Genomic DNA, 25,267 nt, shown 5'->3' with positions numbered 1-25,267 from the left:
TGTCCCTCAGTCTGTCCTCTCCCCCCTGGTGAAGGTGCGCTCTCTGGAGTATGAGAGGCTGGGCACGGGGAGTGCCTCTCTCTTCTTAGTGTTCCTTTAGTCAGTCCTCTCCCTCCTGGTGAAGGTGCGCTCTCTGGAGTATGAGAGGCTGGACACGGGGAGGGCCTCTCTCCTTAGTGTCCCTTAGTCTGTCCTCTCCCCCCCCTGGTGATGGTGCGCTCTCTGGAGTATGAGAGGCTGGGCACGGGGAGGACCTCTCTCCTTAGTGTCCCTTAGTCTGTCCTCTCCCCTCCTGGTGAAGGTGCGCTCTCTGGAGTATGAGAGGCTGGGCACAGGGAGGGCCTCTCTCCTTAGTGTCCCTTAGTCTGTCCTCTCCCCTCCTGGTGAAGGTGCGCTCTCTGGAGTATGAGAGGCTGGGCACGGGGAGGGCCTCTCTCACTAGTGCCCCTTAGTCAGTCCTCTACCCTCCTGGTGAAGGTGCGCTCTCTGGAGTATGAGAGGCTGGGCACCGGGAGTGCCTCTCTCCTTAGTGTCCCTTAGTCTGTCCTCTCCCCCCTGGTGAAGGTGCGCTCTCTGGAGTATGAGAGGCTGGGCACGGGGAGGACCTCTCTCCTTAGTGTCCCTTAGTCTGTCCTCTCCCCTCCTGGTGAAGGTGCGCTCTCTGGAGTATGAGAGGCTGGGCACAGGGAGGACCTCTCTCCTTAGTGTCCCTTAGTCTGTCCTCTCCCCTCCTGGTGAAGGTGCGCTCTCTGGAGTATGAGAGGCTGGGCACGGGGAGGGCCTCTTTCACTAGTGCCCCTTAGTCAGTCCTCTACCCTCCTGGTGAAGGTGCGCTCTCTGGAGTATGAGAGGCTGGGCACGGGGAGGGCCTCTCTCCTTAGTGTCCCTTAGTCTGTCCTCTCCCCCCCCTGGTGAAGGTGCACTCTCTGGAGTATGAGAGGCTGGGCACGGGGAGGACCTCTCTCCTTAGTGCCCCTTAGTCTGTCCTCTCCCTCCTGGTGAAGGTGCACTCTCTGGAGTATGCGGGGCTAGGCACGGGGAGGGCCTCTCTCCTTAGTGTCCCTTAGTCTGTCCTCCCCCCTCCTGGTGAAGGTGCGCTCTCTGGAGTATGAGAGGCTGGGGACGGGGAGGGGGTTCTCTTTAGTGTCCCTTAGTCTGTCCTCTCTCCCCCTGGTGAAGGTGCGCTCTCTGGAGTATGAGAGGCTGGGCACGGGGAGGGCCTCTCTCCTTAGTGTCCCTTAGTCTGTCCTCTCCCCTCCTGGTGAAGGTGCGCTCTCTGGAGTATGAGAGGCTGGGCACGGGGAGGACCTCTCTCCTTAGTGTCCCTTAGTCTGTCCTCTCCCCTACTGGTGAAGGTGCGCTCTCTGGAGTATGAGAGGCTGGGCACGGGGAGAACCTCTCTCCTTAGTGTCCCTTAGTCTGTCCTCTCCCCCCTCCTGGTGAAGGTGCGCTGTCTGGAGTATGAGAGGCTGGGCACGGGGAGGACCTCTCTCCTTAGTGTCCCTTAGTCTGTCCTCTCCCTCCTGGTGAAGGTGCGCTCTCTGGAGTATGAGAGGCTGGGCACGGGGAGGGCCTCTCTCCTTAGTGTCCCTTAGCATGTCCTGTCCCCTCCTGGTGAAGGTGCGCTCTCTGGAGTATGAGAGGCTGGGCACGGGGAGGACCTCTCTCCTTAGTGTCCCTTAGTCTGTGCTCTCCCCTCCTAGTGAAGGTGCGCTCTCTGGAGTATGAGAGGCTGGGCACGGGGAGGACCTCTCTCCTTAGCGTCCCTTAGTCTGTCCTCTCCCCCCTGGTGAAGGTGCGCTCTCTGGAGTATGAGAGGCTGGGCATGGGGAGGGCCTCTCTCCTTAGTGTCCCTCAGTCTGCCCTCTCCCCTCCTGGTGAAGGTGCGCTCTCTGGAGTATGAGAGGCTGGGCATGGGGAGGGCCTCTCTCCTTAGTGTCCCTCAGTCTGTCCTCTCCCTCCTGGTGAAGGTGCATTCTCTGGAGTATGAGAGGCTGAGCACGGGGAGGGCCTCTCTCCTTAGTGTCCCTTAGCATGTCCTCTCCCCTCCTGGTGAAGGTGCGCTCTCTGGAGTATGAGAGGCTGGGCACGGGGAGGACCTCTCTCCTTAGTGTCCCTTAGTCTGTCCTCTCCTCCTGGTGAAGGTGCGCTCTCTGGAGTATGAGAGGCTGGGCACGGGGAGGGCCTCTCTCCTTAGTGTCCCTTAGTCTGTCCTCTCCCCTCCTAGTGAAGGTGCGCTCTGTGGAGTGTGAGAGGCTGGGCATGGGGAGGACCTCTCTCCTTAGTGTCCCTTAGTCTGTCCTCTCCCCCCTGGTGAAGGTGCGCTCTCTGGAGTATGAGAGGCTGGGCACGGGGAGGGCCTCTCTCCTTAGTGCCCCTTAGTCTGTCCTCTCCTCCTGGTGAAGGTGCGCTCTCTGGAGTATGAGAGGCTGGGCACGGGGAGGACCTCTCTCCTTAGTGTCCCTTAGTCTGTCCTCTCCTCCTGGTGAAGGTGCGCTCTCTGGAGTATGAGAGGCTGGGCACGGGGAGGGCCTCTCTCCTTAGTGTCCCTTAGTCTGTCCTCTCCCCTCCTAGTGAAGGTGCGCTCTGTGGAGTGTGAGAGGCTGGGCATGGGGAGGACCTCTCTCCTTAGTGTCCCTTAGTCTGTCCTCTCCCCCCTGGTGAAGGTGCGCTCTCTGGAGTATGAGAGGCTGGGCATGGGGAGGGCCTCTCTCCTTAGTGTCCCTCAGTCTGTCCTCTCCCCTCCTGGTGAAGGTGCGCTCTCTGGAGTATGAGAGGCTGGGCACGGGAAGGGCCTCTCTCCCTAGTGTCCCTTAGTCTGTCCTCTCCCCCCCCCCCCCTGGTGAAGGTGCGCTCTCTGGAGTATGAGAGGCTGGGCACGGGGAGGACCTCTCTCCTTAGTGTACCTTAGTCTGTCCTCTCCCTCCTGGTGAAGGTGCGCTCTCTGGAGTTTGAGAGGCTGGGCACGGGGAGGGCCCCTCTCCTTAGTGTCCCTTAGTCTGTCCTCCCCCCCCCCCCTGGTGAAGGTGCGCTCTCTGGAGTATGAGGGGCTGGGCATGGGGAGGGCCTCTCTCCTTAGTGTCCCTTAGTCTGTCCTCTCCCCCCCCCCTGGTGAAGGTGCGCTCTCTGGAGTATAAGAGGCTGGGCACGGGGAGGGCCTCTCTCCTTAGTGTCCCTTAGTCTGTCCTCTCCCCTCCTGGTGAAGGTGCGCTCTCTGGAGTATGAGAGGCTGGGCACGGGGAGGGCCTCTCTCCTTAGTGTTCCTTAGTCTGTCCTCTCCCCTCCTAGTGAAGGTGCGCTCTCTGGAGTATGAGAGGCTGGGCACGGGGAGGGCCTCTCTCCTTAGTGCCCCTTAGTCTGTCCTCTCCCTCCTGGTGAAGGTGCGCTCTCTGGAGTATGAGTGGCTTGGCACGGGGAGGACCTCTCTCCTTAGTGTTCCTTAGTCTGTCCTCTCCCCTCCTGGTGAAGGTGCGCTCTCTGGAGTATGAGAGGCTGGGCACGGGGAGGGCCTCTCTCCTTAGTGTCCCTTAGTCTGTCCTCTCCCTCCTGGTGAAGGTGCGCTCTCTGGAGTATGAGAGGCTGGGCACGGGGAGGACATCTCTCCTTAGTGTCCCTTAGTCTGTCCTCCCCCCTCCTGGTGAAGGTGCGCTCTCTGGAGTTTGAGAGGCAGGGCACGGGGAGGGCCTCTCTCCTTAGTGTCCCTTAGTCTGTCCTCTCCTCCTGGTGAAGGTGCACTCTCTGGAGTATGAGAGGCTGGGCACGGGGAGGGCCTCTCTCCTTAGTGTCCCTTAGTCTGTCCTCTCCCTCCTGGTGAAGGTGCGCTCTCTGGAGTATGAGAGGCTGGGCACGGGGAGGGCCTCTCTCCTTAGTTTCCCTTAGTCTGTCCTCTCCCCTCCTGGTGAAGGTGCGCTCTCTGGAGTATGAGGGGCTTGGCACGGGGAGGGCCTCTCTCCTTAGTGTCCCTTAGTCTGTCCTCTCCCCTCCTGGTGAAGGTGCGCTCTCTGGAGTATGAGAGGCTGGGCACGGGGAGGGCCTCTCTCCTTAGTGTCCCTTAGTCTGTCCTCTCCCTCCTGGTGAAGGTGCGCTCTCTGGAGTATGAGAGGCTGGGCACGGGGAGGGCCTCTCTCCTTAGTGTCCCTTAGTCTGTCCTCTCCCTCCTGGTGAAGGTGCGCTCTCTGGAGTATGAGAGGCTGGGCACGGGGAGGGCCTCTCTCCTTAGTGTCCCTTAGTCTGTCATCTCCTCTCCTGGTGAGGGTGCGCTCTCTGGAGTATGAGAGGCTGGACACGGGGAGGGCCTCTCTCCTTAGTGTCCCTTAGTCTGTCCTCTCCCCTCCTGGTGAAGGTGCGCTCTCTGGAGTATGAGAGGCTGGGCACGGGGAGGGCCTCTCTCCTTAGTGTCCCTTAGTCTGTCCTCTCCCTCCTGGTGAAGGTGCGCTCTCTGGAGTATGAGAGGCTGGGCACGGGGAGGACCTCTCTCCTTAGTGTCCCTTAGTCTGTCCTCTCCCCTCCTGGTGAAGGTGCGCTCTCTGGAGTATGAGAGGCTGGGCACGGGGAGGGCCTCTCTCCTTAGTGTCCCTTAGTCTGTCCTCTCCCCCCTGGTGAAGGTGCGCTCTCTGGAGTATGAGAGGCTGGGCACGGGGAGGGCCTCTCTCCTTTGGAGGGGGTTCTCCTTTAGTGTCCCTTAGTCTGTCATCTCCGCTCCTGGTGTTGGGCTGATGCTGACACTGTAGATTTTTGTTTTGTATCTGAGGTTATAGTGATGTTGGGCTTGCAGGTGCAGAACCTGAGCTTTATGTGGTTTGTATTTGTTATGTTGATATGTTTAATGTGTTTGTATCTTGTGTACAGTGTGTATATAGTTATAGTTATATGTAGTTATAGTTCTTGTAGGTTGGTTGGTTTTGGGGTGTTGGTGTTAGGTTGTTAGGTTGGGAGGGGGGTGGACGGGACTTGGACAATATGATCCTGGGCACTGGTCTGGACTATATAACGCGAACTTTGGATGGGGATTTAGTTATATTTAATGTTTTTCTGTTTGCTGTTCTGTCTTTTTGCTGTGTGTGGTTTAGGTATTTATTGAAAAAAATAAAATACAAATAGAATTTTTAGGAGGTGGAACTGGGTGCAGGTTCTGTTTCCATGCTGAGTGTGGTGTGTGTGTGTGTGATGTGCGGTGAGTGTGTGATGTGCGGTGAGTGTTGTGTGTGTGTGATGTGCGGTAAGTGTGTGGTGAGTGTTTGGTGAGTGTGTGTGTCAGTGTGATGTGCGTGGTGTGAGGGTGAGTGTGATGTGTGTGTAATCCATCAGTCAGCAGGTGCTTGTAGAGTGTGGTGTGGTGAGTGTGTGATGTGTGTGGTGAGTGTTATACTCCAGTCAGCAGGTGCTTGTAGAGTGTGGTGTGGTGAGTGTGTGATGTGTGTGGTGAGTGTTATACTCCAGTCAGCAGGTGCTTGTAGAGTGCTGTGGTGTGAGTGCTGTGGTGTGAGTGCTGTGGTGTGAGTGCTGTGGTGTGAGTGCTGTGGTGTGAGTGCTGTGGTGTGAGTGCTGTGGTGTGAGTGCTGTGGTGTGAGTGTGTGGTGTGAGTGTGTGGTGTGAGTGTGTGTGGTGTGAGTGTGTGGTGTGTGATGTGCGGTGTGAGTGTGTGTGGTGTGTGATGTGCGGTGTGAGTGTGTGTGATGTGCGGTGTGAGTGTGTGTGATGTGCGGTGTGAGTGTGTGGTGTGTGATGTGCGGTAAGTGTGTGGTGAGTGTTTGGTGAGTGTGTGTGTCAGTGTGATGTGAGGGTGAGTGTGTGTGTGATGTGTGTGTGTGATGTGTGTGTGTGGTGAGTGTGTGATGTGTGTGTAATCCATCAGTCAGCAGGTGCTTGGAGAGTGCGGTGAGTGTGCGGTGAGTGTGCGGTGAGTGTGCGATGTGTGTGCGATGTGTGTGTGTGTGGTGAGTGTGTGGTGAGTGTGTGATGTGTGTGATATGTGTGTAATCCATCAGTCAGCAGGTGCTTGGAGAGTGCGGTGAGTGTGTGTGTGTGTGTGGTGAGTGTGTAATGTGTGTGATGTGTGTGTAATCCATCAGTCAGCAGGTGCTTGTAGATTGCGGTGAGTGTGTGATGTGTGTGTGTGGTGAGTGTGTGATGTGTGTGTGTGGTGAGTGTGTGATGTGTGTGTGTGGTGAGTGTGTGATGTGTGTGTGTGGTGAGTGTGTGATGTGTGTGATGTGTGTGTGATGTGTGTGTGTGATGTGTGTGTGTGTGATGTGTGTGATGTGTGTGTAATCCATCAGTCAGCAGGTGCTTGGAGAGTGCGGTGAGTGTGTGTGTGTGTGTGTGTGGTGAGTGTGTAATGTGTGTGATGTGTGTGTGATGTGTGTGTGTGATGTGTGTGTAATCCATCAGTCAGCAGGTGCTTGTAGATTGCGGTGAGTGTGTGATGTGTGTGTGTGTGGTGAGTGTGTGTGTGTGATGTGTGTGTGTGTGTGTGTGTGTGTGGTGAGTGTGTGATGTGTGTGTAATCCATCAGTCAGCAGGTGCTTGGAGAGTGCGGTGAGTGAGGTTTCGGCAGGCCGGGCTCCTCCTGTTTCTGTCACCCTCTCGGCTCCTCCAGTGTCGGTGACAGTGGCTGTGGGGCAGTCACATTCCTGGCCCGGGGCTGTAGCTGAGGGTTTGGCAGGTTCACTGTCGCTTCCTCATACCTGGACCTACAGACCTTCCCTCCTTGTGTGAGGAAATCTCCGGGGATGAGAAGACGCAGACGTTGTCCTTTCCCATAGAGGAGATCCACAAGACCCTCAGAAGAGAGCCGGAGGTCCTGCGTCCACCATGGCCACCATTGGGAAGGTGATATTCAGGATGTAAGTACCTGGACAGGAGGGTGGGCAGGGGGTCAGGGGTCTTGGGTTTGGGGGATGTTCCAGGATTTTGCTGCCATTTATCAGGAAGATTCTCCAGTCATCCCCGGATGAATCCGAGTATCCGGGGCAGCAAGCGCTGGGGTCTCTCCCATCTATGATACGCGTCTTCTAGGGGGCAGCACTGAGCATCTGACATATACCTCACCCTTATCTTTGGGTCTTGCACCTCATATGAAGGGAGGTGTCAGGTTCAGTAAAGGTCAGTGTACAACCTCACTGATAACAGAGAGCAACAGATGGTGTTCCCCTGAGAAGAGACTGTGCTAGTACAGAGGGGTGGAGGAGCAGTGTGAGAGTGCTGAGAGGAGACTGTCCCCGGGTACAGGAGGGAGGAGGAGCAGTGTGAGAGTGCTGAGAGGAGACTGTCCCTGGGTACAGAAGGGAGAGGAGCAGTGTGAGAGTGCTGAGAGGAGACTGTCCCTGGGTACAGAAAGAGAGAGGAGCAGTGTGAGAGTGCTGAGAGGAGACTGTCCCTGGATACAGAAGGGAGAGGAGCAGTGTGAGAGTGCTGAGAGGAGACTGTCCCTGGATACAGAAGGGAGAGGAGCAGTGTGAGAGTGCTGAGAGGAGACTGTCCCTGGATACAGAAGGGAGAGGAGCAGTGTGAGAGTGCTGAGAGGAGACTGTCCCTGGGTACAGAAGGGAGAGGAGCAGTGTGAGAGTGCTGAGAGGAGACTGTCCCTGGGTACAGAAAGGGAGAGGAGCAGTGTGAGAGTGCTGAGAGGAGGCTGTCCCCGGTTACAGAAGAGAGAGGAGCAGTGTGAGAGTGCTGAGAGGAGACTGTCCCTGGATACAGAAGGGAGAGGAGCAGTGTGAGAGTGCTGAGAGGAGACGGTCCCTGGGTACAGAAGGGAGAGGAGCAGTGTGAGAGTGCTGAGAGGAGACGGTCCCTGGGTACAGAAGGGAGAGGAGCAGTGTGAGAGTGCTGAGAGGAGACTGTCCCTGGGTACAGAAGGGAGAGGAGCAGTGTGAGAGTGCTGAGAGGAGACTGTCCCTGGGTACAGAAGGGAAAGGAGCAGTGTGAGAGTGCTGAGAGGAGACTGTCCCTGGGTACAGAAAGGGAGAGGAGCAGTGTGAGAGTGCTGAGAGGGGGCTGTCCCTGGGTACAGAAAGGGAGAGGAGGAGTGTGAGAGTGCTGAGAGGAGGCTGTCCCCGGTTACAGAAGAGAGAGGAGCAGTGTGAGAGTGCTGAGAGGAGACTGTCCCCGGGTACAGAAGGGAGAGGAGCAGTGTGAGAGTGCTGAGAGGAGACTGTCCCCGGGTACAGGAGGGAGGAGGAGCAGTGTGAGAGTGCTGAGAGGAGACTGTCCCTGGGTACAGAAGGGAGAGGAGCAGTGTGAGAGTGCTGAGAGGAGACTGTCCCCGGGTACAGGAGGGAGGAGGAGCAGTGTGAGAGTGCTGAGAGGAGACGGTCCCTGGATACAGAAGGGAGAGGAGCAGTGTGAGAGTGCTGAGATTAGACGGTCCCTGGATACAGAAGGGAGAGGAGCAGTGTGAGAGTGCTGAGAGGAGACTGTCCCTGGATACAGAAGGTAGAGGGGCAGTGTGAGAGTGCTGAGAGGAGACTGTCCCTGGGTACAGAAGGTAGAGGGGCAGTGTGAGAGTACTGATAGGAGACTATCCCTGGGTACGGAAGGTAGAGGAGCAGTGTGAGAGTGCTGAGAGGAGACTGTCCCTGGATACAGAAGGGAGAGGAGCAGTGTGAGAATGCTGAGAGGAGACTGTCCCCGGGTAAAGAAGGGAGAGGAGCAGTGTGAGAGTGCTGAGAGGAGACTGTCCCTGGGTACAGAAGGGAGAGGAGCAGTGTGAGAGTGCTGAGAGGAGACTGTCCCTGGGTACAGAAGGGAGAGGAGCAGTGTGAGAGTGCTGAGAGGAGACGGTCCCTGGATACAGAAGGGAGAGGAGCAGTGTGAGAGTGCTGAGAGGACTGTCCCTGGGTACAGAAGGGAGAGGAGCAGTGTGAGAGTGCTGAGAGGGGGCTGTCCCTGGGTACAGAAAGGGAGAGGAGGAGTGTGAGAGTGCTGAGAGGAGACTGTCCCTGGGTACAGAAGGGAGAGGAGGAGTGTGAGAGTGCTGAGAGGAGACTGTCCCTGGGTACAGAAGGGAGAGGAGCAGTGTGAGAGTGCTGAGGGGAGACTGTCCCTGGGTACAGAAGGGAGAGGAGGAGTGTTAGAGTGCTGAGAGGAGACTGTCCCTGGATACAGAAGGTAGAGGGGCAGTGTGAGAGTGCAGAGAGGAGACTGTCCCTGGGTACAGAAGGTAGAGGGGCAGTGTGAGAGTACTGAGAGGAGACTGTCCCCGGGTAAAGAAGGGAGAGGAGCAGTGTGAGAGTGCTGAGAGGAGACTGTCCCTGGGTACAGAAGGGAGAGGGGCAGTGTGAGAGTGCAGAGAGGAGACTGTCCCTGGGTACAGAAGAGAGAGGAGCAGTGTGAGAGTGCTGAGAGGAGACTGTCCCCGAGTAAAGAAGGGAGAGGAGCAGTGTGAGAGTGCTGAGAGGAGACTGTCCCTGGGTACAGAAGGGAGAGGAGCAGTGTGAGAGTGCTGAGAGGAGACTGTCCCTGGGTATAGAAGGGAGAGGAGCAGTGTGAGAGTGCTGAGAGGAGACTGTCCCTGGGTACAGAAGGGAGAGGAGCAGTGTGAGAGTGCTGAGAGGAGACTGTCCCTGGGTCGTAGGAGACTGCAGTGTGAGAGTGCTGAGAGGAGACTGTCCCTGGGTACAGAAGGGAGAGGAGCAGTGTGAGAGTCCTGCGAGGAGACTGTCCCTGGATACAGAAGGGAGGGGAAGCAGTGTGAGAGTGCTGATAGGAGACTGTCCCCGGGTAAAGAAGGGAGAGGAGCAGTGTGAGAGTGCTGAGAGGAGACTGTCCCCGGGTCGTAGGAGACTGCAGTGTGTGGCCATATATGGCAGCACACAGTCGCATGACCTCTTGCCCTCTGACCTTCTCTGTGTAGTGTCACTATCTGCCGAGCAGGAAACACCAGTTCTGCCGGTGGAGGGTTTGCACAGGCGGGAGCCTTCCCTGCAGAGATGTCGTCTGTATATGTTGGTGGAAATGTCACGGGGAATCCTGCGCCCCTTCCCTAGGGTCCCCGCTGCTGAGTGATGCTGGGACCCCCATGTCCATAGTAACGGGGAGCAACAATAGAGAAAATGCCGGAATCTGCTCCCAGCGAGGGTTAACCCCTCAGGGTCCAGCCTGCATGTACAGGGCTTGGTTTTTCAGAGGAAAACAAAACGAGGAAAAGTCTGACCTGAATAATCCAGGAACCATAATCTGTATCTATATCGCCATCATATTCCGTAGCGTTACACATCATGGGGGACAGATACACATATAATATGACATTACACAGTACAGACAGTCATATGGATTCAGTTCAGTTCGGGGGCCCCTAAGTTTTAGCTCTAATTCATATGGCATAGCGGGTAGTCGCCGGCTCCCTGCTCCTCCGGCTCCAGCATGTTGTGGCTCTGTGGGTCATAGGGCGCCGGCCTCTGCCCCTGACCTCCCCCTGTGCCTCCTGTGTTCTCACCTCCGCCTCTTATCTGCTGCTATTTTTGTATTTCCATGTTTTTGTTGTGTTCCCCTGGAGACGGGCGTCGTGTATGGAGGGTAAATGGGTGCGGGAGGTTTATGTTGTAAAGGTTTTATGTATATTTTTTCCATTCCTATGAATTGTAGACCCAACCCCCCCCCCCTTCCCCGCTCCTGGGGTACAGTCACCCTGGAGACCTCAGAGCCGAACCTATCACCCAGATCTGTGCAGGAGGCTGATGTCAGGTGTGAACAGTCACTTACTGACCCCATGACCTCCTGCCAGGTGACCCCGTGGCTGATGTGTTATTGGGGGTAATGTGGCCGCTCTGCCCTGGCTGGTGCTGTAGTGTAGGGCTTATATGGCAGGATGTCAATGCTTGGAGGGCACCAAGCATCTACCTGTGGGCTCACAGTGTCCTGTGTACTATGTGCAGTGTCCTGTGTACTATGTGCAGGTGTCGTGTGTACTATGTGCAGGGTGTACTATGTGCAGTGTGTACTATGTGCAGTGTCCTGTGTACTATGTGCAGTGTCCTGTGTACTATGTGCAGGGTCCTGTGTACTATGTGCAGTGTCCTGTGTACTATGTGCAGGGTCCTGTGTACTATGTGCAGTGTCCTGTGTGCTATGTGCAGGTGTCGTGTGTACTATGTGCAGTGTCCTGTGTACTATGTGCAGGGTCCTGTGTACTATGTGCAGTGTCCTGTGTACTATGTGCAGGGTCCTGTGTACTATGTGCAGTGTCCTGTGTGCTATGTGCAGTGTCCTGTGTGCTATGTGCAGGGTCCTGTGTGCTATGTGCAGTGTCCTGTGTATTATGTGCAGGGTCCTGTGTATTATGTGCAGGTGTCGTGTGTACTATGTGCAGTGTCCTGTGTATTATGTGCAGGGTCCTGTGTATTATGTGCAGTGTCCTGTGTACTATGTGCAGTGTCCTGTGTATTATGTGCAGGGGTCCTGTGTGCTATGTGCAGTGTCCAGTGTACTATGTGCAGTGTCCTGTGTATTATGTGCAGGGTCCTGTGTGCTATGTGCAGTGTCCTGTGTGCTATGTGCAGTGTCCTGTGTGCTATGTGCAGTGTCCTGTGTACTATGTGCAGTGTCCTGTGTGCTATGTGCAGTGTCCTGTGTGCTATGTGCAGGGTCCTGTGTGCTATGTGCAGTGTGTACTATGTGCAGTGTCCTGTGTACTATGTGCAGTGTGTACTATGTGCAGGGTCCTGTGTACTATGTGCAGTGTCCTGTGTGCTATGTGCAGTGTGTACTATGTGCAGTGTGTACTATGTGCAGTGTGTGCTATGTGCAGTGTGTACTATGTGCAGTGTCCTGTGTACTATGTGCAGTGTGTACTATGTGCAGCGTCCTGTGTACTATGTGCAGTGTCCTGTGTGCTATGTGCAGGGTCCTGTGTACTATGTGCAGTGTCCTGTGTGCTATGTGCCGTGTCCTGTGTACTATGTGCCGTGTCCTGTGTACTATGTGCAGTGTCCTGTGTACTATGTGCAGTGTCCTGTGTACTATGTGCAGGGTCCTGTGTACTATGTGCAGGGTCCTGTGTACTATGTGCAGCGTCCGGTGTACTATGTGCAGGGTCCTGTGTACTATGTGCAGGGTCCTGTGTACTATGTGCAGTGTCCTGTGTACTATGTGCAGTGTCCTGTGTGCTATGTGCAGTGTCCTGTGTGCTATGTGCAGTGTCCTGTGTACTATGTGCAGTGTCCTGTGTGCTATGTGCAGTGTCCTGTGTGCTATGTGCAGGGTCCTGTGTACTATGTGCAGGGTCCTGTGTGCTATGTGCAGGGTCCTGTGTGCTATGTGCAGGGGTCCTGTGTGCTATGTGCAGTGTCCTGTGTACTATGTGCAGTGTCCTGTGTGCTATGTGCAGGGTCCTGTGTGCTATGTGCAGTGTGTACTATGTGCAGTGTCCTGTGTACTATGTGCAGTGTGTACTATGTGCAGTGTCCTGTGTGCTATGTGCCGTGTCCTGTGTACTATGTGCCGTGTCCTGTGTACTATGTGCCGTGTCCTGTGTACTATGTGCCGTGTCCTGTGTACTATGTGCCGTGTCCTGTGTACTATGTGCAGTGTCCTGTGTACTATGTGCAGTGTGTACTATGTGCAGTGTGTACTATGTGCAGTGTCCTGTGTACTGTGTGCAGTGTCCTGTGTACTATGTGCAGTGTCCTGTGTGCTATGTGCAGTGTGTACTATGTGCAGTGTCCTGTGTACTATGTGCAGTGTCCAGTGTACTATGTGCAGTGTCCAGTGTACTATGTGCAGGGTCCTGTGTACTATGTGCAGGGTCCTGTGTGCTATGTGCAGTGTCCAGTGTACTATGTGCAGGTGTCGTGTGTACTATGTGCAGCGTCCTGTGTACTATGTGCAGCGTCCTGTGTACTATGTGCAGCGTCCTGTGTACTATGTGCAGGGTCCTGTGTGCTATGTGCAGTGTCCTGTGTGCTATGTGCTATGTGCGGGGGGTGTGTAGTATGTGCGGGGGGGGGGGGTGTACTATGTGCGGGGAGGGGTGTACTATGTGCGGGGGGGGGGGGGTGTACTATGTGGGGGGTGGGGTGTACTATGTGCGGGGGGGGGGTGTACTATGTGCGGGGGGGGTGTACTATGTGCGGGGGGGGGTGTACTATGTGCGGGGGGGGGTGTACTATGTGCGGGGGGGGGTGTACTATGTGCGGGGGGGGTGTACTATGTGCGGGGGGGGGGGTTTCAATGTGCGGGGAGGGGTGTACTATGTGCGGGGAGGGGTGTACTATGTGCGGGGGGGGGGTGTACTATGTGCAGGGTCCTGTGTGCTATGTGCAGGGGGTTTGTACTATGTGCAGTGTCCTGTGTGCTGTGTGCAGGGGGGTGTACTATGTGCAGGGTCCTGTGTGCTGTGTGCAGTGTGTACTATGTGCAGGGTCCTGTGTACTATGTGCAGGGTCCTGTGTACTATGTGCAGGGGGTGTGTACTATGTGCGGGGGGGGGTGTACTATGTGCGGGGAGGGGTGTACTATGTGCAGGGTCCTGTGTGCTGTGTGCAGGGGGTGTGTACTATGTGCAGGGTCCTGTGTGCTGTGTGCAGGGGGTGTGTACTATGTGCAGGGTCCTGTGTACTATGTGCAGGGGGTGTGTCTATGTGCGGGGGGGGGGGTGAACTATGTGCAGTTACCTGTGTACTATGTGCGGGGGTGTGTGTACTATGTGGGCGGGGGGGGTGTACTATGTGCAGTTACCTGTGAGCTGTGCAGGGGGCGCCAGATTCAGGATTTCTGGTGCCGGTTCTTCATGAATCTTGTGCCCCCTGCTCTGCTCCGACAGAGGGCACCGGTTTTTGTGGTGCATGGGGCGTGCAGCACATTTCTGTCGGTCTCTGCATGTTCTGGTGCGCGGTCTGACTGAGCCCGGACGCCAGGTATAGTGCAGCACGGACACTTCTTACATACATGTGCACGCTGCTTCTGAAGGCTAAAGAGTTAAAGATCCCGGGAGGTGATCAGTCCCACTGGTTCTACTCCCCGGGGACTGATACAGGGAGAGGATGTAATGATGTGCTGCCCCCGGGGACTGATACAGGGAGAGGATGTAATGATGTGCTGCCCCCGGGGGATGATACAGGGAGAGGATGTAATGATGTGCTGCCCCCGGGGGATGATACAGGGAGAGGATGTAATGATGTGCTGCCCCCGGGGGATGATACAGGGAGAGGATGTAATGATGTGCTGCCCCCGGGGGATGATACAGGGAGAGGATGTAATGATGTGCTGCCCCCGGGGGATGATACAGGGAGAGGATGTAATGATGTGCTGCCCCCGGGGGACTGATACAGGGAGAGGATGTAATGATGTGCTGCCCCCGGGGGGATGATACAGGGAGAGGATGTAATGATGTGCTGCCCCCGGGGGATGATACAGGGAGAGGATGTAATGATGTGCTGCCCCCGGGGGATGATACAGGGAGAGGATGTAATGATGTGCTGCCCCCGGGGGATGATACAGGGAGAGGATGTAATGATGTGCTGCCCCCGGGGGATGATACAGGGAGAGGATGTAATGATGTGCTGCCCCCGGGGACTGATACAGGGAGAGGATGTAATGATGTGCTGCCCCCGGGGGGATGATACAGGGAGAGGATGTAATGATGTGCTGCCCCCGGGGGGATGATACAGGGAGAGGATGTAATGATGTGCTGCCCCCGGGGGATGATACAGGGAGAGGATGTAATGATGTGCTGCCCCCGGGGATGATACAGGGAGAGGATGTAATGATGTGCTGCCCCCGGGGGGATGATACAGGGAGAGGATGTAATGATGTGCTGCCCCCGGGGGATGATACAGGGAGAGGATGTAATGATGTGCTGCCCCCGGGGGATGATACAGGGAGAGGATGTAATGATGTGCTGCCCCCGGGGGATGATACAGGGAGAGGATGTAATGATGTGCTGCCCCCGGGGGATGATACAGGGAGAGGATGTAATGATGTGCTGCCCCCGGGGACTGATACAGGGAGAGGATGTAATGATGTGCTGCCCCCGGGGGATGATACAGGGAGAGGATGTAATGATGTGCTGCCCCCGGGGGGATGATACAGGGAGAGGATGTAATGATGTGCTGCCCCCGGGGGATGATACAGGGAGAGGATGTAATGATGTGCTGCCCCCGGGGGATGATACAGGGAGAGGATGTAATGATGTGCTGCCCCCGGGGGGATGATACAGGGAGAGGATGTAATGATGTGCTGCCCCCGGGGGATGATACAGGGAGAGGATGTAATGATGTGCTGCCCCCGGGGGGATGATACAGGGAGAGGATGTAATGATGTGCTGCCCCCGGGGGATGATACAGGGAGAGGATGTAATGATGTGCTGCCCCCGGGGGATGATACAGGGAGAGGATGTAATGATGTGCTGCCCCCGGGGATGATACAGGGAGAGGATGTAATGATGTGCTGCCCCGGGGGGATGATACAGGGAGAGGATGTAATGATGTGCTGCCCCCGGGGGATGATACAGGGAGAGGATGTAATGATGTGCTGCCCCCGGGGGATGATACAGGGAGAGGATGTAATGATGTGCTGCCCCCGGGGGGATGATACAGGGAGAGGATGTAATGATGTGCTGCCCCCGGGGGATGATACAGGGAGAGGATGTAATGATGTGCTGCCCCCGGGGGATGATACAGGGAGAGGATGTAATGATGTGCTGCCCCCGGGGGGATGATACAGGGAGAGGATGTAATGATGTGCTGCCCCCGGGGGATGATACAGGGAGAGGATGTAATGATGTGCTGCCCCCGGGGGGATGATACAGGGAGAGGATGTAATGATGTGCTGCCCCCGGGGGATGATACAGGGAGAGGATGTAATGATGTGCTGCCCCCGGGGGATGATACAGGGAGAGGATGTAATGATGTGCTGCCCCCGGGGGATGATACAGGGAGAGGATGTAATGATGTGCTGCCCCCGGGGGATGATACAGGGAGAGGATGTAATGATGTGCTGCCCCCGGGGGATGATACAGGGAGAGGATGTAATGATGTGCTGCCCCCGGGGGATGATACAGGGAGAGGATGTAATGATGTGCTGCCCCCGGGGGATGATACAGGGAGAGGATGTAATGATGTGCTGCCCCCGGGGGATGATACAGGGAGAGGATGTAATGATGTGCTGCCCCCGGGGGATGATACATGGAGAGGATGTAATGATGTGCTGCCCCCGGGGGATGATACAGGGAGAGGATGTAATGATGTGCTGCCCCCGGGGGATGATACAGGGAGAGGATGTAATGATGTGCTGCCCCCGGGGGATGATACAGGGAGAGGATGTAATGATGTGCTGCCCCCGGGGGGATGATACAGGGAGAGGATGTAATGATGTGCTGCCCCCCGGGGGGATGATACAGGGAGAGGATGTAATGATGTGCTGCCCCCGGGGGATGATACAGGGAGAGGATGTAATGATGTGCTGCCCCCGGGGGGATGATACAGGGAGAGGATGTAATGATGTGCTGCCCCCGGGGGATGATACAGGGAGAGGATGTAATGATGTGCTGCCCCGGGGGATGATACAGGGAGAGGATGTAATGATGTGCTGCCCCCCGGGGGATGATACAGGGAGAGGATGTAATGATGTGCTGCCCCCCGGGGGATGATACAGGGAGAGGATGTAATGATGTGCTGCCCCCGGGGGATGATACAGGGAGAGGATGTAATGATGTGCTGCCCCCGGGGGGATGATACAGGGAGAGGATGTAATGATGTGCTGCCCCCGGGGGATGATACAGGGAGAGGATGTAATGATGTGCTGCCCCCGGGGACTGATACAGGGAGAGGATGTAATGATGTGCTGCCCCCCGGGGGATGATACAGGGAGAGGATGTAATGATGTGCTGCCCCCGGGGGATGATACAGGGAGAGGATGTAATGATGTGCTGCCCCCGGGGGGTGATACAGGGAGAGGATGTAATGATGTGCTGCCCCCGGGGGATGATACAGGGAGAGGATGTAATGATGTGCTGCCCCCGGGGGATGATACAGGGAGAGGATGTAATGATGTGCTGCCCCCGGGGGATGATACAGGGAGAGGATGTAATGATGTGCTGCCCCCGGGGGATGATACAGGGAGAGGATGTAATGATGTGCTGCCCCCGGGGGGATGATACAGGGAGAGGATGTAATGATGTGCTGCCCCCGGGGGGATGATACAGGGAGAGGATGTAATGATGTGCTGCCCCCGGGGGATGATACAGGGAGAGGATGTAATGATGTGCTGCCCCCGGGGGGATGATACAGGGAGAGGATGTAATGATGTGCTGCCCCCGGGGGATGATACAGGGAGAGGATGTAATGATGTGCTGCCCCCCGGGGGGATGATACAGGGAGAGGATGTAATGATGTGCTGCCCCCGGGGATGATACAGGGAGAGGATGTAATGATGTGCTGCCCCCGGGGGATGATACAGGGAGAGGATGTAATGATGTGCTGCCCCGGGGATGATACAGGGAGAGGATGTAATGATGTGCTGCCCCCCGGGGATGATACAGGGAGAGGATGTAATGATGTGCTGCCCCCGGGGATGATACAGGAGAGGATGTAATGATGTGCTGCCCCCGGGGGATGATACAGGGAGAGGATGTAATGATGTGCTGCCCCCGGGGGGATGATACAGGGAGAGGATGTAATGATGTGCTGCCCCCGGGGATGATACAGGGAGAGGATGTAATGATGTGCTGCCCCCCGGGGATGATACAGGGAGAGGATGTAATGATGTGCTGCCCCCGGGGATGATACAGGGAGAGGATGTAATGATGTGCTGCCCCCGGGGGATGATACAGGGAGAGGATGTAATGATGTGCTGCCCCCGGGGGGATGATACAGGGAGAGGATGTAATGATGTGCTGCCCCCGGGGGATGATACAGGGAGAGGATGTAATGATGTGCTGCCCCCCGGGGGATGATACAGGAGAGGATGTAATGATGTGCTGCCCCCGGGGATGATACAGGGAGAGGATGTAATGATGTGCTGCCCCCGGGGGATGATACAGGGAGAGGATGTAATGATGTGCTGCCCCCCGGGGACTGATACAGGGAGAGGATGTAATGATGTGCTGCCCCCGGGGATGATACAGGGAGAGGATGTAATGATGTGCTGCCCCCGGGGGGATGATACAGGGAGAGGATGTAATGATGTGCTGCCCCCCGGGGGATGATACAGGGAGAGGATGTAATGATGTGCTGCCCCCGGGGGATGATACAGGGAGAGGATGTAATGATGTGCTGCCCCCGGGGGATGATACAGGGAGAGGATGTAATGATGTGCTGCCCCCGGGGGATGATACAGGGAGAGGATGTAATGATGTGCTGCCCCCGGGGGATGATACAGGGAGAGGATGTAATGATGTGCTGCCCCCGGGGGATGATACAGGGAGAGGATGTAATGATGTGCTGCCCCCGGGGGATGATACAGGGAGAGGATGTAATGATGTGCTGCCCCCGGGGGATGATACAGGGAGAGGATGTAATGATGTGCTGCCCCCGGGGGGATGATACAGGGAGAGGATGTAATGATGTGCTGCCCCCGGGGGATGATACAGGGAGAGGATGTAATGATGTGCTGCCCCCGGGGGGATGATACAGGGAGAGGATGTAATGATGTGCTGCCCCCGGGGGATGATACAGGGAGAGGATGTAATGATGTGCTGCCCCCGGGGGATGATACAGGGAGAGGATGTAATGATGTGCTGCCCCCGGGGGATGATACAGGGAGAGGATGTAATGATGTGCTGCCCCCGGGGGATGATACAGGGAGAGGATGTAATGATGTGCTGCCCCCGGGGACTGATACAGGGAGAGGATGTAATGATGTGCTGCCCCCGGGGACTGATACAGGGAGAGGATGTAATGATGTGCTGCCCCCGGGGGGATGATACAGGGAGAGGATGTAATGATGTGCTGCCCCCGGGGGATGATACAGGGAGAGGATGTAATGATGTGCTGCCCCCGGGGACTGATACAGGGAGAGGATGTAATGATGTGCTGCCCCCGGGGACTGATACAGGGAGAGGATGTAATGATGTGCTGCCCCCGGGGACTGATACAGGGAGAGGATGTAATGATGTGCTGCCCCCGGGGACTGATACAGGGAGAGGATGTAATGATGTGCTGCCCCCGGGGGATGATACAGGGAGAGGATGTAATGATGTGCTGCCCCCGGGGGATGATACAGGGAGAGGATGTAATGATGTGCTGCCCCCGGGGGATGATACAGGGAGAGGATGTAATGATGTGCTGCCCCCGGGGGATGATACAGGGAGAGGATGTAATGATGTGCTGCCCCCGGGGGATGATACAGGGAGAGGATGTAATGATGTGCTGCCCCCGGGGGATGATACAGGGAGAGGATGTAATGATGTGCTGCCCCCGGGGGATGATACAGGGAGAGGATGTAATGATGTGCTGCCCCCGGGGACTGATACAGGGAGAGGATGTAATGATGTGCTGCCCCCGGGGACTGATACAGGGAGAGGATGTAATGATGTGCTGCCCCCGGGGGATGATACAGGGAGAGGATGTAATGATGTGCTGCCCCCGGGGGATGATACAGGGAGAGGATGTAATGATGTGCTGCCCCCGGGGGATGATACAGGGAGAGGATGTAATGATGTGCTGCCCCCGGGGGATGATACAGGGAGAGGATGTAATGATGTGCTGCCCCCGGGGGATGATACAGGGAGAGGATGTAATGATGTGCTGCCCCCGGGGGATGATACAGGGAGAGGATGTAATGATGTGCTGCCCCCGGGGGTGCCCTCAGGGCTCTCTGATTGGTGCAGATGACCCCCGTGCTGTGCAGTGACGCTGTGGTCTCTCTCTATCCGCAGTATGATCGTCATCATCGTCCTCCTGGTGGCGGCCATCGCTCTCATCATTGGCCTCAGTGTTGCAGGTAAGTGCGGACACCCTGACACGTGGCGTCTTCCGTGTAATGTGCGCTGGTGACCCGTGGACCTCGCCCTCCAGGTAACAGCGCGGTGAATGATGTGGCCACCAGCAATGCGGTGGGGCAGATCGGAGAAGACGTCGTCCTCGGCTGCACCTTCACCCCCGATGTAAAACAATACAACAACATCGTGTGGCGGAAGGCGGACGCCCCCGGGATCGTCTACAAATACGAGAACGGGAAGGTCTCACTGTCGGAGCAGAGTGCAGAGTTCAAGGGTCGCACCGCGCTCTTCCTCAACCAAGTGTCTGCGGGAAACGCCTCCCTGAAGATCAGTAACGTCCAGATAAGCGATCGGGGGGTCTACAGGTGCAGCATCACCAACGCCAAGGGGACCGGAGAGAACAAGCTGAGCCTCAGCGTGGGGGGTGAGCCACCTCAGCTTCTGTATTACACAGGTGTAGGGGGCGGGGCTTCTGTATTACACAGGTGTAGGAGGCGGGGCTTCTGTATTACACAGGTGTAGGGAGCGGGGCTTCTGTATTATACAGGTGTAGGGAGCGGGGCTTCTGTATTATACAGGTGTAGGGGGCGGGGCTTCTGTATTATACAGGTGTAGGGGGCGGGGCTTCTGTATTACACCGGTGTAGGGGGCGGGGCTTCTGTATTACACCGGTGTAGGGGGCGGGGCTTCTGTATTACACCGGTGTAGGGAGCATTGCTTCTGTATTACACTGGTGTAGGGGGCAGGGCTTCTGTATTACACTGGTGTAGGGGGCAGGGCTTCTGTATTACACTGGTGTAGGGGGCAGGGCTTCTGTATTACACTGGTGTAGGGGGCAGGGCTTCTGTAATACACAGGTGTAGGGAGCAGGGCTTCTGTATTACACAGGTGTAGGGGGCGGGGCTTCTGTATTACACAGGTGTAGGGAGCAGGGCTTCTGTATTACACAGGTGTAGGGATCACACAGCCTCTGCCCTGGTGCTGGATATCCTTGCAGTGTGTCCTCTCTGTCTCCAGCTTACTCTGCAGTGACCATCACTAACGTCTCGCAGACCTCCCTGCGCTGCGACTCCCCCAGGTGGCTCCCCAAACCCTCAGTCACCTGGATGGAGGTGGAGTCTAAGACTAACCTGAGCAGTACCCCCACATATGTGCCGGACCTCAGCGACACCTTCCAGGTCATCTCCGAACTACAGGGGGCAAAACTAAATACACAGTACAGATGCCTAATACAGAACGAGCTCGCCCAGGCCGAAGGTGACGCCATGCTGACAGGTGAGTGGTGTGGGGGCGGGGACATCACAGGTGTGTAGTGTGGGGGCGGGGACATCACAGGTGTGTAGTGTGGGGGCGGGGACATCACAGGTGTGTAGTGTGGGGGCGGGGACATCACAGGTGTGTAGTGTGGGGGCGGGGACATCACAGGTGTGTAGTGTGGGGGCGGGGACATCACAGGTGTGTAGTGTGGGGGCGGGGACATCACAGGTGTGTAGTGTGGGGGCGGGGACATCACAGGTGTGTAGTGTGGGGGCGGGGACATCACAGGTGTGTAGTGTGGTACGGGGCAGGGGACATCACAGGTGTGTAGTGTGGTACGGGGCAGGGGACATCACAGGTGTGTAGTGTGGTACGGGGCAGGGGACATCACAGGTGTGTAGTGTGGTACGGGGCAGGGGACATCACAGGTGTGTAGTGTGGTACGGGGCAGGGGACATCACAGGTGTGTAGTGTGGTACGGGGCAGGGGACATCACAGGTGTGTAGTGTGGTACGGGGCAGGGGACATCACAGGTGTGTAGTGTGGTACGGGGCAGGGGGCATTACAGGTGTGTAGTGTGGTACGGGGCAGGGGGCATTGCAGGCGTGTAGTGTGGGGGCAGGGGTCATTGCAGGCGTGTAGTGTGGGGGCGGGGACATCGCAGGCGTGTAGTGTGGGGGCGGGGACATCACAGGCGTGTAGTGTGGTACGGGGCAGGGGGCATTACAGGTGTGTAGTGTGGTACGGGGCAGGGGACATCACAGGTGTGTAGTGTGGGGGCAGGGGATATCACAGGTGTGTAGTGTGGTACGGGGCAGGGGGCATTACAGGTGTGTAGTGTGGTACGGGGCAGGGGGCATTACAGGTGTGTAGTGTGGTACGGGGCAGGGGGCATTACAGGTGTGTAGTGTGGTACGGGGCAGGGGGCATTACAGGTGTGTAGTGTGGTACGGGGCAGGGGGCATTACAGGTGTGTAGTGTGGTACGGGGCAGGGGGCATTACAGGTGTGTAGTGTGGTACGGGGCAGGGGGCATTACAGGTGTGTAGTGTGGTACGGGGCAGGGGGCATTACAGGCGTGTAGTGTGGTACGGGGCAGGGGGCATTGCAGGCGTGTAGTGTGGGGGCAGGGGGCATCACAGACGTTGTAAGGACTGTTGTCACTGGGCTCTGTATCCGCCATCTTTCGGTCTCTGATGAATCATATTTTGTAGTTACCGGCCTGAAGACACAAACCCGTCTGCAGATCTTGGCTTCTGCCCAGATGACGTCACCTTCCCTTCTCCTCTTGTGCCTCCTTGTCCTGATCTTACATCTTGAAGCTGTAGACTTGTAGACATCACTGATGGTGAGAAGAAAACCTTGTCCTGCTCTGCTCCAGGTCTCTGTGTCCTAAGACTCCTCACGTCATGGAAGGGAACCATGGGGGGACCCAGCTCTGCCCATCACTGCCCCAAAAGTGTGGCTCCAGGAGTGGTGGGAAGCCGGGGATGCTGCCTCCCACCTATAACAGTACCACCTGTACCGCCCTCCATCCAGTTATTTCAGGTTTTTCTGTTGGTCCATAAATAGTAGAACCTCAGTGACCCCTGGAGATTGAGGAGTCGCCCATAAAATCATAACAGCCATTGTCTCCCCGAGGTCCCATCCAGGCCACCATTTTGATTATGTCCTGTAGCAGGATGAACATGTTGTCTGAGATTAGTGTTTTGCCGTCACTTCTCCTCAGAGCTCCTTCCTCCCGACCTGTGAAGACAATCCATGGACCATGAGTCCTCCATGTTCTATCAGCTGCAGGACTTCATCTTCAGAAGACCTGGCGTCACGTGAGGTTCTAGTGATCTGGTAGGACCTCCAGGCCCCATGCAGCAGGTACATGGACAGAAGCCACCAGCAGACCCAGGACTCAGGAGTCCAGAGACACGGCGCCCCAGGTTCTGGATTCGTTATGTGATCAGACAGGAGGCCACGAGGATATCACAAGGGATCTGCGAGGCCAGAATTAGGAAGGAGCACCGGAGAACGTCAGGAACAGAGGAGGTAGAGCCCCTGGAGCACAGAGTATTTCGGGAGAGGACGTGGACGGTCACTTCAATGTCGCTTTCCATGAAGTTTCTTTTTCTATTTATTTCCCATGATCCTCTCTGCCTTCTTGTGTTTTTACTGCAGATGTGAAATAAAGTCTAATGTGCATCCTGATCTTACGTACCCCAGACAAGCATCACATGACACTGCCGCCCCCAGGTCACAGGCGGTACTAGAAGCGGACGCTGACTCCAATCAGAGGAGACCTACCAGGACCCCACACTCACCTTGTTTTACAAGTACCCGGCCCATTTCTAGCCCTCCTGACATGGTGACCCGATAATATATAGTATACAGTATTTCTAGAAATCCCTTTCAGGGTGCGCCCACACCAGGGCCGGCGCCAGCACTGTGCACACCCGGGGCCCAGAGCTGCTGGGGGGGCCCACATAAGGCTGTACATGAGGAATCCATGGGGAAGAGGGGGCTGTATATAGAATATCCATGAGGAGGAGGAGCGGCTCCTCAGTGATCTCATCTCACCCGTTATCACCCTCAGCTGCTTCTGGCTTCAAAAACCATCTGAAAGACTGAATGTTTGAGTGTGGCCCAATGCTCAGGCACCTACCTGCCGGGGAGGGGCGCAGGGACCGGCCTGGAACTAATTAGACCCAAGCGAGGCCGATAATAATGGCCGGGAAATGGAGCCTCAGCGAGAGCAAAGGTTCAAGCAGCGACTGGGGAACACACCTCACCTAACCACACTGTACCCCACATATATCATATATACCCCTCACACCACAACTGACCACACTGTGCCCCCACATGTATCATATATACCTCTCACACTACAACTGACCATACTGTGCCCCCACATATATCATATATACCCCTCACACCACAACTGACCACACTGTACCCCCACATGTATCATATATACCTCTCACACTACAACTGACCACACTGTACCCCACATATATCATATATACCCCTCACACCTCAACTGACCACACTGTGCCCCCACATATATCATATATACTCCTCACACCTCACCTGACCACACTGTGCCCCCACATATATCATATATACCCCTCACACCTCACCTAACCACACTGTACCCCACATATATCATATATACCCCTCACACCCCAACTGACCACACTGTGCCCCCACATATATCATATATACCCCTCAAACCACAACTAACCCCACTGTACCCCATATATATCATATATACCTCTCACACCACAACTGACCACACTGTACCCCCACATATATCATATATACCCCTCACACCACAACTGTCCACACTGTACCCCCACATATATCATATACACCCCTCACACCACAACTGATCACACTGTGCCCCCACATATATCATATATACCCCTCACACCACAACTGACCACACTGTACCCCCACATATATCATATATACCCCTCACACCACAAAGGACCACACTGTGCCCCACATATATTATATATTCCCCTCACACCACAACTGACCACACTGTGCCCCCACATGTATCATATATACCCCTCACACCACAACTGACCACACTGTGCATCCACATATATCATATATACCCCTCACACCACAACTGACCACACTGTGCCCCCGCATATATCATATATACCCCTCACACCACAACTGACCACACTGTACCCCACATATATCATATACACCCCTCACACCTCAACTGTCCACACTGTGCCCCCACATATATCATTTATACCCCTCACACCACAACTGACCACACTGTGCCCCCACATCTATCATATATACCCCTCACACCACAACTGACCACACTGTGCCCCACATATATCATATCTACCCCTCACACCACAACTGACCACACTCTGCCCCACATATATCATATATACCCCTCACACCACAACTGACCACACTGTGCCCTACATATATCATATATACCCCTCACACCACAACTGACCACACTGTGCCCCACATATATCATATATACCCCTCACACCACAACTGACCACACTGTGCCCCCACATATATCATATATAACACTCACACCACAACTGACCACACTGTGCCCCACATATATCATATATACCCCTCACACCACAACTGACCACACTGT

The 25,267-nt window shown here is 55.9% G+C and overlaps 1 protein-coding gene across 3 annotated transcripts in view; it reads left to right on the top strand.

The window, feature by feature from the left end:
• Positions 1-23,323, top strand: part of LOC140110801 (V-set domain-containing T-cell activation inhibitor 1-like) — a 51,063-nt gene extending 27,740 nt beyond the window's left edge. Inside the window, exons 1-6 of one of the 3 annotated variants that reach the window (XM_072132285.1) lie at positions 6,602-6,845; positions 19,817-19,881; positions 19,956-20,303; positions 20,897-21,154; positions 22,350-22,483; positions 22,865-23,323. In XM_072132285.1, coding sequence (XP_071988386.1) covers positions 6,814-6,845; positions 19,817-19,881; positions 19,956-20,303; positions 20,897-21,154; positions 22,350-22,471 — 825 coding nt within the window. In that variant the 5' untranslated portion in view covers positions 6,602-6,813 and the 3' untranslated portion in view covers positions 22,472-22,483; positions 22,865-23,323. Of the gene's footprint in view, positions 1-6,601; positions 6,846-19,816; positions 19,882-19,955; positions 20,304-20,896; positions 21,155-22,349 lie in introns of those variants that run through there. The other 2 variants (XM_072132284.1, XM_072132286.1) reach the window with 2 other exon arrangements.
• Positions 23,324-25,267: the final 1,944 nt, after the last annotated feature.

The sequence above is a fragment of the Engystomops pustulosus genome, unplaced genomic scaffold (assembly GCF_040894005.1).
Source record: "Engystomops pustulosus unplaced genomic scaffold, aEngPut4.maternal MAT_SCAFFOLD_329, whole genome shotgun sequence".
NCBI lineage: Eukaryota > Metazoa > Chordata > Amphibia > Anura > Leptodactylidae > Engystomops > Engystomops pustulosus.
The sequence above is the reverse complement of the archived record's forward strand: the minus strand, read 5'-3'. Positions and strand labels throughout refer to the sequence as shown.